The sequence below is a fragment of the Pristis pectinata genome, chromosome 38, assembly GCF_009764475.1.
Source record: "Pristis pectinata isolate sPriPec2 chromosome 38, sPriPec2.1.pri, whole genome shotgun sequence".
In the NCBI taxonomy this organism is placed as follows: domain Eukaryota; kingdom Metazoa; phylum Chordata; class Chondrichthyes; order Rhinopristiformes; family Pristidae; genus Pristis; species Pristis pectinata.
The window spans coordinates 9,132,963-9,151,174 of record NC_067441.1 but is presented as its reverse complement, the minus strand read 5'-3'; the positions used below and the strand labels follow the sequence as shown (position 1 = coordinate 9,151,174).

The 18,212-nt window shown below is 51.6% G+C and overlaps 1 protein-coding gene across 5 annotated transcripts in view; it reads left to right on the top strand.

Annotated features, from left to right (window-relative positions):
• LOC127587059 (pyruvate carboxylase, mitochondrial) overlaps nt 1-18,212 on the top strand; it is an 859,607-nt gene that overhangs the window by 816,243 nt on the left and 25,152 nt on the right. For all 5 annotated transcript variants that reach the window (XM_052045231.1, XM_052045229.1, XM_052045232.1 and 2 more), the window contains 2 exons: nt 9,918-10,162; nt 12,156-12,335. In XM_052045231.1, coding sequence (XP_051901191.1) covers nt 9,918-10,162; nt 12,156-12,335 — 425 coding nt within the window. The remainder of the gene's footprint in view (nt 1-9,917; nt 10,163-12,155; nt 12,336-18,212) is intronic.

The following is an 18,212-nucleotide window of genomic DNA, read 5'->3' as shown; positions in this document are numbered from 1 at the left end:
AGGAAACCCATGGAGACAACGTACAAACTCCTTACAGACAGTGGCGGGAATTGAACACGGGTCGCTGGCGCTGTAATAGCGTCATGCTAACCGCTACACTACGGTGCCTGCCCTGTAATGGCAAGGATGAGAAAGATAATGGTACAAACAGGCCATAAGTCAGCAGGTCTGAGTACACAAAGGCTAACTTCTGATCTCCCAGTGGGCCCAAGTTTCTTGCACAGTATTATTTATTAAGGCACTATTCATTGCTTATTGGTATTGGTTTATTATTGTCACTTGTACCGAGGTACAGTGAAAAACTTGTCTTGCATACCGATCGTACAGATCAATTCATTACACAGTGCAGTTACATTGAGTTAGTACAGAGTGCATTGAGGTAGTACAGGTAAAACCAATAACAGTACAGAGTAAAGTGTCACAGCTACAGAGAAAGTGCAGTGCAATAAGGTGCAAGGTCACAACAAGGTAGGTCGTGAGGTCAGAGTCCATCTCACCGTATAAGCGAACTGTTTAATAGTCTTATCACAGTGGGGTAGAAGCTGTCCTTGAGCCTGGTGGTACGTGCCCTCAGGCTCCTGTATCTTCTGCCTGATGGGAGAGGGGAGAAGACAGAATGACCCGGGTGGGTGGGGTCTTTGATTATGCTGGCTGCTTCACCAAGACAGCGAGAGGTATAGACAGAGTCCAAGGAGGGGAGGCTGGTGTCCGTGACATGTTGGGCTGTGTCCACAACTCTCTGCAGTTTCTTGCGGTCCCGGGCAGAGCAGTTGCCGTACCAAGCCATGATGCATCCAGATAGGATGCTTTCTGTGGTGCATTGATAAAAGTTGGTGAGGGTCAAAGGGGACAAACCGAATTTCTTTAGCCTCCTGAGGAAGTAGAGGCGCTGGTGAGCTTTCTTGCCCGTGGCATCTACGTGATTTGACCAGGACAGGCCGTTAGTGATGTTCACACCCAGGAACTGTGTGGTGTGGTGAATTCACCGGTACCTGACGCTTGTGACACCATAACTTGTTGGCATTGAAGAGCACACTTACTGACCTTGACGTGAGGTCACTGAATTTTTTTTTAATTTTTAAACAATTTTTTAAAATTTTATTTACGGCGTGGTAACAGGCCCTTCCAGCCCAACAAGTCAGCACTGCCCATTTTTTAAACCCAAATTAACCTACCCGTACGTCTTTGGAATGTGGGAAGAAACCGGAGCACCTGGCAGAAACCCACGCAGACACGGGAGAACGTACAAGCTCCTTACAGACAGCGACGGGAATCGAACTCCGATCGCTGGCGCTGTAATAGCGTCGCGCTAACCGCTATGCTACTGTGCCACCCCACTGCACACTGCACCGCGACACTGTTTATAGGTCCCCCAGGCGTGGTTAACCACTGCCATTATACAGCCAAGTCCGATGTCCCAGGCATCATACCCCTCAGTCCACGGCCACCCAGCCTGTCCCAGACACTGACCCCTCCCACCCGCCCCTCTCCCCCCTGCGCTGCGCCATTCCGTGGCCGCGGTCGCCGCCCTTCCCCCCGTGTCACCCAATTCCTGGAGGCCAGCTCTGGTTCTGGAACAGCTTGCAGCCACCGCTCACCCACCACCCAGGTCGGTCCAGGAGGCCATTCAGCCCGTCAAGACTATTCTGGCTCTCCATCGCTCATGCCTCGGGTGGAGTCAGCAGGGCAGGCCTGGCGGAGCCCTCCCCCGCTGGCGGGCTCAGATCCGACCACAGACACGGCATTGAACAGAGCGACAGGCAGCAAAGTGTCTGGCAGCCTGGTTAATGTTTCAGACAGAGAGTTTTCAACGTTACCCTTGTCTAAACACTCTCACCCAAAAGCCATTTACTTCTCAAGCAGGATGAGTGTTGTGACATTTCCTCAAAATATTATTCTCCATATCTTGCCAATTGTATCACCCATTCAAACCTGCAGCTCAGAAGATGGGCTCAGCTTCGTCAGAGACAGGTTTAAGGCAGACATGACAGTCTTTGGGGATCCTACCAATCAATAGGGTTCCCTGAAGCCCATTGTGAAGCGGTATTAACAGCATTGAAGCCAGTTTGCTTGTAGACAGAGAAGGAACCGTCATCTATACATTTACATCAGTACTAGTCTCAATTACCCACCTTAATACCATAATCCAGCAAGAAATATTGAACCACAAGCAAGGTGTGGCCCATTGGAAATAAAACAGAGAATGATTGGCAGTGCCCACCACATCAGGCAGCATCTGTGGAGAGAGAAACAGACTTATCGTTTTAGGTGAGTGGCCAAATGAAACAGCCCGGCCTCAGGGAGGCTGCAGGAACAGTGGAAAACCAGGCGTATGTGAGCGTCGATCCTTGAATGTGGCAGGGCACATGGAGGGATTCGTCAACAGAGAACTCAAGAGCAGGGAGGTTGTGTTGAATCTGAATAAAGCACAGTTTGGGTCACAGCTGGAGGACTGTGTCCGACTCACCGCACTTTGGGGAGGATGACGAGGGTGAAGGAGAGATTCACTGGATCATTTAGCACATTGAACAGTGCAGCACAGGAACAGGCCATTCAGCCCATGATACCAGTCTAACTAATCCCTTCTGCCTGCACGTGGTCCGTATCCCTCCATTCTCTGCCTGCTCACGTGTCTGTCCAAATGCCTCTTAAACGTCGCTCTTATACCTGCTTCTACCAACTTCCCTGGCAGCCCGTTCCAGGCACCCACCACTCTCCGGGTAAAAAAAAATCTCCTTTAAACTTTCCCCCTCTCACCTTAAACCTATGCCCTGTAGTATTTGATATTTCCACCCTGGGGAGAAGACTCTTACTGTCTACCCCAACTATGCCCCTCATAAGTTGATATTCTATATCAGGTCTCCCCTCAGCCTCTGACGCTCCAGAGAAAACAATCCAGGTTTGTCCAACCTCTCCTTATAGCCTCTCCTTCTCAGGGCACCAATGCTCAAGACGAGAGGGCATGGCTTTAAGGTTATGGGTGGGAGGTTCAGGGGAGATGTCAGGGGGAGGTTTTTCACCCAGAGAGTGGTTGGTGCATGGAATGCACTGCCTGGGGTGGTGGTGGAGGCAGATACATTGGACAGGTTCAAGAGCTTGTTGGATAGGCATATGGAGGAATGTGGGATGGGGGGATATGCGGGAGGAAGGGGTTAGGTAGTGTGAGGGTGGTTTGACGGACGGCACAACCATGGTGGGCCGAAGGGCCTGTTTTGTGCTGTATGGTTCTATGGTACACTCTCCAATCCAGGCAGCATCCTGGTGAACTTCTTCTGCACCCTCTCCAAAGCCCCCACACCCTTCCTGTAATGGAGCACACAATATTTCAAAAGTGACCTGACCAATATTTTATACAGCTGCAACGTAACCTCCCAACTTCTATACTCAACACCCCGACAGATGAAGGCAAGCATGCTGCACGCCTTCTTTACCACCCTATCCACTTGTGTTGCCATTTTCAGGGAGCTGTGGATTTGTACCACAAGATCCCCCTGTGCGTCAATGCTACTAAAGGTCCCTGTCATTTACTAAATACTTTCTTCTTACATTTGACCTCCCAAAATACAACACCTCACGCTTGTCCAGATTAACCTCCATTTGCCATTTCTCTGCCCAAATTTCCAACTTTCCAGAGGAAATGGTTGAGGCAGGTACAACGGTATCATTTAAGAAGCACTTGGATGGGTAGATGGAGAGGCGAATTACGCCCCTCATGATTTTATAAACCTCAGTCTCTTACGTTACAGTGGGAACAACCCAACCTACCCAATCTCGCCTTGTAAGATAAGATTTCTTATTAGTCACATGTACATCAAACACACAGTGAAATTCATCTTTACGTAGAGTGTTCTGGGGGCAGCCCGCAAGTGTCGCCACGCTTCCGGCGCCAACATAGCACGCCCACAACTTCCTAACCTGTACGTCTTTTTTGGAATGTGGGAGGAAACCGGAGCACCCACGCAAACACGGGGAGAACATACAAACTCCTTACAGATAGTGGCCGGATTTGAACCCGGATCGCCGGCGCTGTAAAGCGTTACGCTAACCGATACGCTACCGTGCCTTTAACCACAGCCGTCCATTCCAGGCAACCTCCTGGTGAGTCTCTTCAGCACTCTCTCTGTTGCTACCACATCCCTCCCGTAGTGCAGTGACCAGAACCAGTCACGGTTCTCCAAGTGCGGTCGAACCAACGTTTTCCACAGCTGCGATGTGTTGTCCCAACTCTTAGGCTCAAGGCCTCGGCCTATGAAGGCCATTCCCCTGCGTTGGATCTTTGGCTGGGGCAGGGCCCCTTCTGTTGGGTTAGCCCGTGGCTGCTGAGGCCTCATTCAAGCCTTGGACTTCAAACAACCCTCCTCCCAGCCGACCTGGCGTTCCAAACGCCTTCTTCACCACCCTGTCCACATATGTCACCACTGTCAGGGAGCTATGGACTTGTGCCCCAAGGTCTCTCTGCACGTCAAAGTTGCTTATTTACTCTAAATGTCCTACTAGAATTTGACCTCCCAAAGTGCACTACCTCACATTTGCCTGGATTACATTCCAACGTTCACCGTTCTGTCCAAATTTCCAACTGATCTGTATCCTGTGGGTTCTAGGGGATGAGGGATTTCAGCTCCAGGATTTGATGGAGAAGCTTGTGTCGTTCTCCTTGGGGCAGGGAAGGTTGAGAGGAGGTTTGCAACAAGATCAGGACTGGTTTAGACAGGGGAGGCAGAGGGAGGCTGCTCCCATTGGTGGATGGGTCAGGGACCGGGAGACACAGGTGTAAAATCTTGGGCGGAAGGTTCACGTGGAATGCTTTGCGCACAGAGCAGTGATGGTCCGGGTTTCCTGCAGGAAGCTCACCACATATCTCCCTTCCCTGAGGACAACTTCTCAGCTGCTCCTTAAACAACGTTCTTCAGTCCACCAATTTTTACGTCATCTGTGGACTTACCGATCAGACGACCTTATCTTGTCCGAGTCATTAATATATATTTGACAAGGTCCCCAGCACCGATCCCTGTGGTACACCACTGGTTACCGACTTCCAGTCAACCTCTGTGTGGAAAACCTGACTGCGGAGAACTCGGTTGTTCATCCCTGTTGCTAGGCAACTCATCCGTACTGACACTGCCTCTTTACTGAGAGTTAGCAGCAGGCAAATGTTGGGAAATGAACAATAGCATATTCCAATCATGTTTGGCCACTGTGGCGTGTCTAGTCTCCGAGGATGTCGTTAGCCTGTCAGCTGCTCAGTCAGACTTGGCGCGGCTGGTTACATGAAGTGACAGATCCTGCCTCGCATGTGAATCAGCGCTCACTGAATCAGACGCGTTCTGTGAAACTTCACGAGGATTTTCAGTTGTCCAGAAAGGAAGTCAAGCAGCCTTTTTGTCAAAAATTAGAACCTGAGAATCCCACAGGCCAGAAGGTGGCCATTCGGCCCATTAAAACTCTACTGGCAATTTGAAACAATTAGATCCTCTCCTGCTCCTTCCCCGTATCCCTGCTCGTGTTCCCCCTTCACGATCCCAACCTCTCATCGAGTCGTAGATTTACACAACACGGAACCAGGCCCTTCGGCCCAACTTGTCCATGTTGACCAAGGTGCCCATCTGAGCTGGTCCCACTTGTCCACATATCCCTCCAAGCCGCAGAGACCCAAGAGACTGCAGACGCTGGAATCTGGAACAACAAGCGATCCATTGGAGGAACCCAGCAGGTCGAGCAGCATCTGTGGGGGAAGAGAAATTGTCCACATTTCGGGTTGAAACACAACATCAGGGCTTGACCTGATGCAGGGCTTCGAAGCAGAACGTCAATAATTTCATGCTGGTTAACTAGCTCATTTGAACTTCTGCTGTCTGTTTCCCATTCTGGTTAAGTAGTGCCTCAATCTTAAGATGCTTTTCAAATCTCTCCATGGTCTTACTCCCACTTTCCTCCTCTGTAATCTCCCCATTTCTCGACCAAGTTTTCTTACTAATTCTCCTGAGAAGATGATTGGGATGTTTCACTATGTTGGGGTGACTCAGTGGTGCAGTGGGTAGAGCCGCTGCCTCACAGCTCCAGAGACCCAGGTTCGATCCCGACCTCCGGCGCTGTGTGTGTGTGTGTGTGTGTGTGTGTGTGTGTGTGTGTGTGTGTGTGTGTGTGTGTGTGTGTGTGTGTGTGTGTGTGTGTTTCATGTTCTCCCTGTGACCGCGTGGGATTCCCCCGAGTGCTCCGGTTCCCTCCCACATTCCAACAACATGTGGGGTCGGCGAGTTAATCGGCCGCTGTGAATGGGCCCTCGTGTGTGGGGGAGTGATGGAATCTAGAGGGGTTGATCGTAACAAGAGTCGGACAGCACGCAGACAGACCCTTCGGCCCAACTGGTCCATGCCGACCAAGGTTCCCATCTAAGCCAGTCCCATTTGCCCACATTTGACCCATATCCCTCTAAACCTTTCCTATCCGTGTACCTGTCCAAACCCTGGGAAGAAGACTGTGCGCATTCACCCTGTCTACACCCCTCATGATTTTATCCACCACTATAAGATCACCCCCTCAGTCTACTACACTCCAAGGAACAAGTTCCTAGCCTTTAACCCAGTCCCTCAAGTCCTGGTAACATCCTGCACTCTTTCCAGATTAATGGCAACTTTCCTATAACAGGGTGACCAAAACTGAACACAGTACTCCAAGTGCGGCCTCACCAACGTCTTGTACAACTGCATCATCCCAACTTCTGTACTCAGTGCCCTGGCTGACGAAGGCCAGCGTGCCAAACGCCTTCTTCACCACGCTGTCTACCACTTTCAGGGGACCATGTACCTGTACCCCTAGGTCCCTCTGTTCTACAACACTCCCCAGGGCCCTACTGTTCACTATGAAGGCCCTACCCTGGTTTGACTTCCCAAAATGCAAATCCTATGTGGAATATGGGGAGAATAAAATCGGGTTAGTATTGGGTGAGTGTATTTGGGTGCTTGGTGGTCAGAATGAACACGGTGGGCCGAAGGGCCTGTTTCCATGCTGTATTACTCTATAACCATGAATGGAAAGGGCCACATGAATGCAGGTTGTTCAATGGAAGAAATTTGTTGCAATATATATCGAGCATTTCTTTTTACAATCTCCATACAATGTATAAATTTGAGATAATGCACTGTTATCAATAATTTATAGTGTGGCTGCAGGGGACCTATTCATAAGATTCCGAGTCCAGTTTGGATCAAAGCGACATGTTTGGAGCTTGTCAGAGTAGAACAACAGTTTTTCCAAGAGCTATGAGTGATGAGTAAACTGCTTCAAATGTAACCACTCTCCCGTGGCCTTGCTCAGGAATGAGGCAATATTTGGTGTTGACGTGAAGGACGTGGATTGTGGCAAAGTGTCTTTGATCGGTCTGCAGAATACTTGAGCCAGTGAACATTTAATTGATTCACAGGGACTTGGCATCAAAGTCAAAGTCGAGTTTATTGTCAGATGCACAAGTCCATGTGTGCACAGGTGCAATGAAAAACTTACTTGCAGCAGCATCACAGGCACAGAGCATCAGAGATACAACATTCACAAGAAAAAGCACAAATTAAACATAAATTATATAAAATTATACAAGAGAGAACACAATTTAGAACAGAAACAAAGTCCATTGTAGTGCAAAGAGGTCATAGTGTTGCTATACTGAGGTAGTGATCAGGATTGTCCAGGTTGGTTCAAAACAGGAGGTAGCTGTTGTTGAACCTGGTGCTGTGGGACTTAAGATTTCAAAGTCATGGGTATACATCAAACTCTTCATTATACCCACTATTGCAATGTTTTATGGCTGTTTTAATTAACTTCTCGGCGTTAGGGATAAAAAGTATATGGTGGCAGAGGGACCATTTAATGATTTTCTAATCTATTCTTAATCAGGTTTGGAATAGGAAACATATTGCTCCACTCCTGAACCACATTCACTAAACCATCCACTGTTTGAAAGGTTAGCATCATAGCTTCACACAGCACAGAAGGAGGTCATTTGATTTATAATTCTTTGAAAGAGCTCTCTAATTAACACCATACCCCTTTTCCCCCATGGCTTCATAATTCTTTTTTAAGTGTTCAAACAACATCCTCTGAAAGTTCCTGTGGAATTTGCTTCCACCGTCCTCTCAGATCAAAGAAGATCACTGCAAACCACAAAAGTCACATCACCGCATCCTCCCTACCTTGCCGGTTCTTTGGCTGTTGTTGAGTCCCTCTGTGGTTACTGACCCAAGTGCCATCATCTTATCATTTCCTTCATTGAAACCCTTCATGAGTTTAAACTGCTTCATCAAAACTCTTGTTCTGAGGGATACAAACTCAGTCCCGAAACCTTAGAAAGGACGTGAAGGTCCCAGGGAAGGTGTGGGAGGGATTTCCTGGAACGGTTCTGGGAATGGGGGGAGTTTCAGCTCCAGAGTTGGAATGGAGAAGCTGGGGTTGTTCTCCTTGGGGCGGGGAAGGTTAAGAGGAGGTTTGATGGAGGTGGACAAGATCAGGACTGGTAAACGAGGGGAGGCAGACTCCATGATCAAAGGACCGTGGGGCAGAGATTTAGAGTTTGGGCAAAAGGTACAAAATGGGATGTGTGGGAAACATCTCTTGCACAGAGAAGCTGATGATCTCGCCGTCTGTGAGCAGTGGAGACAAGGTCAATCAGGGTTTTAAGACCATAAGATATAGGAGCAGAATTAGGCCATTCAGCCCATCGAGTGTGCTCTGCCATTCAATCCTGGCTGAATTTTTCAACCCCATTCTCCCTGTAACCCCTAACCCCCTTACCAATCCAGAACCTATCAATCTCTGCCTGAAATATGACTTGGCCTCCACAGCTGTCTGTGGCAACAGATTCACCACCCTCTGGCTGAAGAAATTCCTCCTCATCTCAGTCCTAAAGGGACGTCCCTTCATTCTGAGGCTGTGCCCTTGGATCCTGGACTCTCCCACTGATGGAAACATCCTCTCCACGTCCACTCTATCCAGGCCTTTCAGTATCCAGTAGGTTTCAGGGAAATCCCACCCCACCCCCATCCTTCTGAACTCCATTGAGTACAGGACCAGAGGCATCAAACACTCCTCATACGTTAACCCTTTCATTCCCGGGATCGTTCTTGTGAACCTCCTCTGGACCCTCTCCAGGGTCAGCACATCCTTACTTAGATAAGGGGCCCAAAGTTGCTCACGACATTCCAGGTGTGGTCTGAGCAAATTCAAAGTCAAAATAGAGTTTATTGTCACACACACAAGTCCACGTGTGCACAGGTACAATGAAAAACTTACTTGCAGCAGCATCACAGGCACAGAGCGTCAGATAAGCAGCATTCACAAGAAAAGCATAAACATAAATTAAACAATTTTAACAAGAACACATTTAGAACAAACAAAAAACAAAGCCCATTTTAGTGCAAAGTGGTCCCAGTGTTGCTGTACTGAGGTGGTGATTAGGGTTGTGACAGTTGGTTCAAGAACCGAATGGTTGAAGGGAAGTCGCTGTTCCTGAACCTGGTGGTGTGGGACTTCAGGCTTCTGTACCTCCTGCCCGATGGGAGCTGCGAGAAGATGGCACAGCCCAGATGGTGGGGATCTTTGATGATGGATGTCGCCTTCTTGAGGCAGCGCCTCCTGTAGATACTCCCAATGGCGGGGAGGGATGTGCCCGCGATGTATTGGGCTGAGTCCACTACCATCTGCAGCTTCTTACATTCCTGCGCATTTGAATTGCCGTCCCAGACCGTGATGCAACCAGTCAGGATACTTTCAAGAGTACAGCGCCTTTAAAAGGGAATTGGACGGGAAGTGATTTCCAGGGCTGTGGAGAAAGAGCCGGGAATGGGACTGACGGGACATGGTTTTCCAGGCTGATATAGAGTCCCCGGTGCCCAGTACTGAGCTAACTGCCACCCTGCTCTTCACCACAGGCATCAACCTGGAGAACGTCAGTGACTACAGCGAATACTGGGAGATGACCCGGCAACTGTACGCTCAGTTCGACTGTACGGCCACCATGAAGTCCGGCAACTCGGACATCTACGAGAACGAGATACCCGGCGGTCAGTACACCAACCTCCACTTCCAGGCCTACAGCATGGGCCTGGGCAACAGGTTCAAGGCTGTGAAGAAGGCTTACACTGAAGCCAACCAACTGCTTGGAGATTTGATAAAGGTGAGGGCAGAGGAGGCCATGCTGAGTTCGAACCCAAGCTCCCGGTATGTTGGGACTGTTTGTGACTCCAGTCTTTGTTCGTCTGAAAGGAGAGGCTGCTTATCTGCAGCCATTTCCCTTCCCTGTTCCAGAGGAGGTTTATTCAGTGATAACGACATCACATGGGTACAGTACCGCAATATTCCACGATGCGTGCTATTTACAGTCAATAGCTTCCAATTACAATACGATCATCTCTATCCGGCCCCCGAGGCACCCACTGGTCCCGGAAGCCCCCCCATTGTTCCCGTGGATACCGCCTGCTCCTTCTCCAGGGGCACACGGGCACGGGAGGTAACCCTGGAAGGGGGGGGGGGGGGGGGGGGGCAATCAGCCTGGGCTGAACCCTCGACTGCCCGCCTTGGCCAGGGCACAGGAGCAGACTGACCAGGAGATCCCCACTGACCGACCCACCCACCGCCCCCCACCATCCACACCCCCACCCCCTCCCAACCCCCACCCCACCCTCCCACACAGCCCCATCCACACCCCCATCCCCTCTCACCCCGTACCCCCTACCCCCATCCACACCCCCCACACCTCCCACCCCATCCCCTGCCCCCCACCCCCCACACCCCCAACACTACCACCCCACTCCCAACCCCCACCCTCCCAACATCCACCCCCACTACACCCCATCCATCCCCCCACCTCCCCCCACCCCACCACCGCCCTCCACTCCCCCACCCCTCCCCACCGCCATGCCCCACCCCCAACCACATCCACCTCCCTTGGCAGGTGACGAATCATCGCCGCTTTCTTATTGGCTGCCGGAAAGCAGCAGCGCCGCGGGATTGGGTGGTGCAGCAACCAATGGGACAAGAGCGTACCTCATAGGTGCAGGTGGAGCTGCCAACCCTTGTTGTCAACTGGTCCGCCCGGGCTCTCTGCCCATTGGGTCCAGAGCTTCGTCCTTGGGATCCCATGGACAACAACCCCCCTCCCCGCCGTCCCCACCCCAACCCCCATTCCCACCCCAACCACCATCCCCACCCACCCCCAGCCCCACCATCCCCACCCCAACCCCCATCCCCACCCCAACCCATCGTCCCCACCACGCCCCCACCCCAACCCTGTCCCCATCCCACACCCACCCCCACCCCAACCCCCACCCCAATCCCACCCCAACCTCCATCCCCACCCCACCCCCACCCCAACCACCATCCCCACCCACCCCCAGCCCCACCATCCCCACCCCAACCCCCATCCCCACCCCAACCCATCGTCCCCACCACACCCCCACCCCAACCCTGTCCCCATCCCACACCCACCCCCACCCCAACCCCCATCCCCACCCAACCCCCATCCCAACCCCCACCCCAATCCCACCCCCAACCCCCATCGCCACCCCCACCCCATTCCGAAAAGCTCGGTGGTCAAGTCTATTCTGCTCAGACCTGGGGCCTCGTCGAGAACTCGGGGCCAGGATCTCCGGATACGGACTCACCCACTTACGGGGAACTCTCCTCCCTCATGGATGCTGAGACGTTGGAATCCTCTCCTCTAGAGAACCGGGGAGACGATCCTGTCGACCCGAGGGGAGTCAAGGGTGGAGCAGAACAGGTTGGCAAGTGGAGCTGAGGCTGAGAACTTTGTGAGCTGAACCTCATTGATTATCAGCCAGACTCCAGCTCCTTTTTGCTGAAGCCCCAGGGAGAAAGAAGGAGCTGGAGTCTGGCTGATAATCAATGATTGGACCAGGGAGTGTGGGTGGGATTGGACCAGGGAGTGTGGGGGGTGAGATGGGGCTATGTGGGATTGGACCAGGGGGTAGTGGGGTGGAGGGATGGGTAGGATTGGGCCAGGGAGTCTGCGGTAGAGGGGTGCGTGGGTTTGGGCCGGGGGTATGCGGAGGGCGGCCATTAAGCACGCGGCGGGTCTCGGCTTCCTTCCTGCCGGCTGACGTCTCTCCCTCCTCCACCCTCCCCCTTCCCCATTGTTCCTCTGCGGACAGGTGACCCCTTCCTCGAAGATCGTGGGCGACCTAGCCCAGTTCATGGTGCAGAACAACCTCAGCCGAGAGGACGTGGAGGCTGACGCCGAGGAGCTGTCCTTCCCCCAGTCGGTGGTGGAGTTCCTGCAGGGGTACATCGGGATTCCCCACGGGGGGTTCCCCGAGCCCTTCCGCACCAAGGTGAGGCCCCGCCCTCAGCACCGCTCCACAAGGACACCTTGCGTTCAGGCCCCTCCCAGGGCTGACCCCTGCGCCCCCCACCCCCCGTCTACAAACCCCAGCAGCGGCTCAGCATCCTCTCTCTCTGTCCTGCCTCTCTCCTCGTCCTTGCCCCTCTCTGCCCACCTCTGCCATCCTCTCTGCCTGTCCCCTGCCCCTCTTTTCCCCTCTCCCTGTCCCTGCCTCTCCTTGTCCTTGCCCTCTCTGCCCCTGTCTCTGCCTTCCTCTCTCTCTGCCCCTCCCCTGCCCCTCTCTGCCCCGTCCTCTGTCCCTCTCTCTGTCTCTGCCTCTCCATGTCCTGCCCCTCCCTGTACCTATCCCTGCATCTTCTTGCTGGGGGGTGGGGGGATCCACTCCAGTGGCTGGAGTCAGGAAGGTGGGTGTTGGAGGTCAGTAATCCCAGTGCCGGGACATCACTGCAGGAGTTCCTCAGGGCAGTGTCCTGGGCCCAACCACCTTCAGCTGCTTCATCAGTGACCTTCCTCCCATCGTAAGGTCCGGCGTGGGGATGGTCACTGACCATTCCACAACGGTCAGTTCCGTCCACAGCTCCTCAGACGACGAAGCAGCCCGTGGCTGCGCCCAGCGAGACCTGGACAACACTCAGACATGGGACTGGCAGGACTGGTCTGCTAGGAGCTGTCATCAGTTCGATGATCCAAGGTGATTTGAATTAACGTGTGCAGAGAACCCAGTCTCCAATTGAAGTGCAGTTGAACCAGGCCTGGTATTAATTACTGAGACTGTTATTGGATTCTAACCCAATACGTTCAGACTCAAACACCTCCCATCAGTTAAACTGCGATACGTGCAGTTAATTTTTTATTTAAAGGGTCATTTACATTGAGTGCTAATGTGAACAAAATGAACCACCCCATATTTCCTTCCTGGGTCGATCACATCAATCCCTTGGTGCAGGAGACCGCGCCCTGCATCAAGTGGACCAGCTCAAGCTCCTGTCACAGACATGCTGTTTAATCGTAGATTTTAACAAGCACTTATCCGTTCCGCCTTCTGCACAAGGGAATAGCTCCAGAAAGATTTAAGGAGCGATTGGGTTGGGATCCCAGGGGTGAGTGGATGGCTCAGACCGGACCCCAGAATTCACGGTTTCCCAAATTAGCTGCTGAATCTGTACAGGGCTGCAAAGCACAGCTCGTTTACTAGTGCCCTTCCCTGCCCTTTGCCCCCTCTGTGTTCCCTGCTCTCTCTGTGTTCCCTGCCCCCTCTGTTCTCTACCCCCCTGTTCTCTGCCCTCTCTGTGTTCTCTGCCCTCTCTGTGTTCCCTGCCCTCTGTGTTCTCTGTCCCCTCTGTGTTCCCTGCCCTCTGTGTTCTCTATCCCCTCTGTGTTCCCTACCCTCTCTGTTTTACCTGCCCTCTGTGTTCCCTGCCCTCTCTGTGTTCTCCGCCCTCTGTGTTCTCTGCCCTCTCTGTGTTCCCTGCCCTCTGTGTTCCCTGTCCTCTCTGTGTTCCCTGCCCTCTGTGTTCTGTCCCCTCTGTGTTCCCTGCCCTCTGTGTTCTCTGTCCCCTCTGTGTTCCCTGCCCTCTCTGTTTTACCTGCCCTCTGTGTTCCCTGCCTTCTCTGTGTTCTCCACCCTCTGTGTTCTCTGCCCTCTCTGTGTTCCTTGTCCCCTCTTTGTGTTTTCTGCCCACTTTATTCTGCGTTCTGTATTGTTTTCCCTCGTACTACCTTGATGCGCTGTGTACTGAAATGATCTGTGTGGACGGCATGCAAAACAAAGTTTTTCACTGTACCTCGGTACATGCGACAACGATAAACCAGGTTACCAGTTTACCCCCGCCGTGGGTGGTGAAAGGACGGTCAGAGGTGCTGGTCTTCGGTGTTCGGCCTCTCCCGGGGTACAGGTAACAGATGCCATGGCACTCAGCTGTGGGTGCGCAGGGGAGTTATCCCCGTCTCCATGGCCAATAATTAAAGTCATGTCATCACTGTCTGTGGGATCTTCCTGTGCACACACGCCTCCGTCACCGCAGTGACTCCTCCCCAGAAGCACTTTGCTTGCCGTGAATTGCTTTTGGGGTGTTCCGGAGGGAGAGGGAGCCACTCATTCCACTGGCTGATGGGATGTCTGGGACACTCAGCAAACAAACACAGCAGCTACATCTTCGGACTTATTATGGGATTGGAATTAGAACATAGAACATAGAACAGTACAGCACAGAACAGGCCCTTCAGCCCACAATGTTGTGCTGACATAGCTAATCCCTCCTACCTACCAAATGCCCATTTCCCTCCATTTTCCTCTCATCTCTGCCCATCCAAGCCCCTCTTAAAAGCCCCCAATGAATTTGCCTCCACCACCCTATCAGGCAACGCATTCCAGGCACCCACCACTCTCTCAGTAAAAAACCTATCCCTCATGTCTGTTCTGAACCTACCCCCTCTCACCTTAGATGCATGCCCTCTGGTATTGGATCGCTCAATTATGGGAAAAAGATATTGCTTGTCCACCCTATCTATGCCCCTCATAATTTTATACACTTCCAACAGATCACCCCTCAGCCTCTGCCGCTCCAGAGAAAAGAGCCCAAGTTTGTCCAGCCTCTCCTGATAGCACATGCCCTCTAATCCAGGCAGCATCCTGGTAAATCTCCTCTGCACCCTCTCTAAAGCCTTGACATCCTTCCTGTAGTGAGGTGACCAGAATTGCACGCAATACTCTAAATGCGGCCTCTCCAGAGTTCTATAGAGATGCATCAGAACTTCTTGACTCCTGTACTCAATACCCCGATTAATAAATGCAAGCATTCCATAAGCCTTCTTAACCACCCCGTCTACCTGTGTAGCCACTTTCAATGAATCATGGACTTGCACCCCAAGGTCTCTCTGCTCTTCTACACTGTTAAGGGTCTTGCCATTAAGAGGGTACTGCCTCTTGACATTAGTCCTACCAAGGTGTAACACTTCACATTTATCCGGGTTAAACTTCATCTGCCATTTCTCTGCCCACATTTGCAACTGATTGGTTTATCATTGTCACTTGTACCGAGGTACAGTGAAAAACTTGTCTTGCGTACCGATCGTACAGGTCAATTCATTACACGGTGCATTGAGGTAGTACAGAGAAAAAACAATAATAGAATACAGAGTCACAGCTACAGAGAAAGTGCAGTGCAAGCAGACAATAAGGTGCAAGGTCATAATGAGGTAGATTGTGAGGTCAAGAGTCCATCTTATCATACTAGAGAACCGTTCAATAGTCTTATAACAGTGGGATAGAAGCTGTCCTTGAGCCTGGTGGTACGTGCTTTCAGGCTTTTGTATCTTCTGCCCAATGGGAGAGGGGAGAAGAGAGAATGGGTGGGGTCTATGATCATGTCGGCTGCTTTACCGAGGCAGTGGGAAGCGTAGACAGAGTCCATGGAGGACACAACTCAGCACATTACAGTTTCCGTGATATGCTGGGCTGTGTCTGCAACTCTGTGCAGCTTCTTGCGGTCCTGGGCAGAGCAGTTGCCGTACCAAGCCGTGATGCATCCGGATAGGATGCTTTCTATGGTGCATCTATAAAAATTGGTGAGGGTCGATGGGGACATGCTTTAGCCACCTGAGGAAGTAGAGGTGCTGATGTACTTTCTTGGCCGTGGCATCACGTGGTTGGACCAGGACAGGCTGTTGGTGATGTTCACTCCGAGGAACTTGAAGCTCTCAACCCTCTCGACCTCAGCACCATTGATGTAGACAGGTGCATGTACACCGCCCCCCTTCCTGACGTCAATGACCAGCTCTTTTGTTTTGCTGACATTGAGGGAAAGGTTGTTGTCATCACACCATGTCACTAAGCTCTCTATCTCCTTCCTGTACTCCGACTCATTGCTGTTTGAGATCCGGCCCACTACGGTGGAGTCATCTGCAAACTTGTACTTGGAGTTAGAACAGGCTCTAGCCATGGAGGCGTGAGTGTATAGGGAGTAGAGTAGAGGGCTGAGGACGCAGCCTTGTGGGGCACCAGTGTTGAGGTTAATCGCGCCGGAGGTATTGCTGCCTGTCCTCACTGACTGCGGTCTGTTGGTCAGGAAGTCGAAGAACCAGTTGCAGAGGGAGGTGTTGAGTGGAGTTCACTTCTGATAACACTGCCTGGATCACATATAAGATAAGACAGGATATCTTTATTAGTCGCATGTACATCGAAACACACAGTGAAGTGCATCTTATTTGCGTTTCCTCCGGGTGCTCCAGCATCCTCCCACATTGTGTAGATTCTGGGGGCAGCCCGCAAGTGTCGCCACGCTTCCAGTGCCAACATAGCACGCCCACAACTTCCTAACCCGTACGTCTTTGGAATGTGGGGGGAAACCGGAGCACCCGGAGGAAACCTACGCAGACACGGGGAGAACGTACAAACTCCTCACAGACAGCGGCCGGAATTGAACCCGGGTCACTGGCGCTGTAATAGCATCACGCTAACTGGTTCATGCACACATGTGTTCATTGTACTGTTCATACATGAACCCACACACATGCAGTTCATTTAAACAGACATGCATTCATCCAATCAGACTGCTAGATTTGCAGTTATTGATCTGTACACATGCACGGGTGTTCAAACGCAATGACATAGACACATGTACACGTGATCACAAACATTTTCATTCACACAGGTAACTCTGTCTCTCAGTACTGTACACGCTCAGGGACACATGTCGTCCATGCGTGCCCACGTATAGACACACACTGAAGAATCAAATCTCGGTGTCTCAGCAGCTTAATTTGATGTGACTGCAGTTGTCAGCCCAGCCTGTTACTGAAGCAGAGTTCTCTATCTGGAGAAGATAATTAGGAGTTGCAATTTACAGCAAATTAAACGTGCGTTAAAAATCAGCAGGACTGTCAAACACAGCGATATTAACAAGGTCTTCACACACACGCACATGGAATTCCCAAACAGAAGGGTTGGGGGACTGGAAATCCCGAATCACGGTTTGCCACCGATCCTCTCTTGGGCTAGGTGAACTCAGACGGACTGAGTGGCCGTCTTCCTCGCCGGTTGTTTGAAACAGCCGGTCTGATTGTCTTCACCCTGCAGCACTCCGAACTTTTCCCTCACTGTGAGATTCCATCCTCCCAGGAGAAAGGCAATCCATTTATCCCACATTCAATCCGACTATTAATACACACGTTTAACCATGTTAGAAAGCTACTTTAGCAGCCTTGAATCCATTACCACCTAATTAGTTATTCACATAGATTCAATTTGGGTGGAAAATCATTTAATCAGATCCATTAAGGTTTAATTTTAAACGAGGCACATTTATGGATGTGAAGTTTAGTGGTATTTAAACCTGCCAGGAGCTAATCTTCTGATGATGCAGTCATTCCATTCAAGGGAGAGTCTTTAGGGATAACATTGCTTGCTCTGGCCAGTTTTACCCCAGCTCCCAGGTGAAGTTTCTCCTGGATTATTCATTGCTCTCTGTTTCTGGAATTAGCTCGGGCCGCTGTTTCACTGTAGGGCTGCTGGCCCTGCCTCCTGGGAAAGCCCTTCCTGCCATGGTGTGAACCAGAAGGAGGCTCCCTGTGGCATGTGGGCCACGAACCCACGAGCACCGGGAGGCGTTGCTCCTCTCCCAGCGTTTTCCAGAGACGTGTCACGGTATCTCAGAGTCATAGGGTGATGCAGCACGGAAACAGGCCCTTTGGCCCAACCGGTCCATGCCGGCCAAGATTCCCATCCAAGCCAGTCCCATTTGGTGCAGGATGTTGCCGGGAATGGGGGGCTGTAGTTAAGAGTCCTAGAGTTATTGAGCCGTACAGCACGGAGACAGGCCCTTCGGCCCAACCAGTCCATGCTGGCCACGGTGCCCACCCAGCTGGT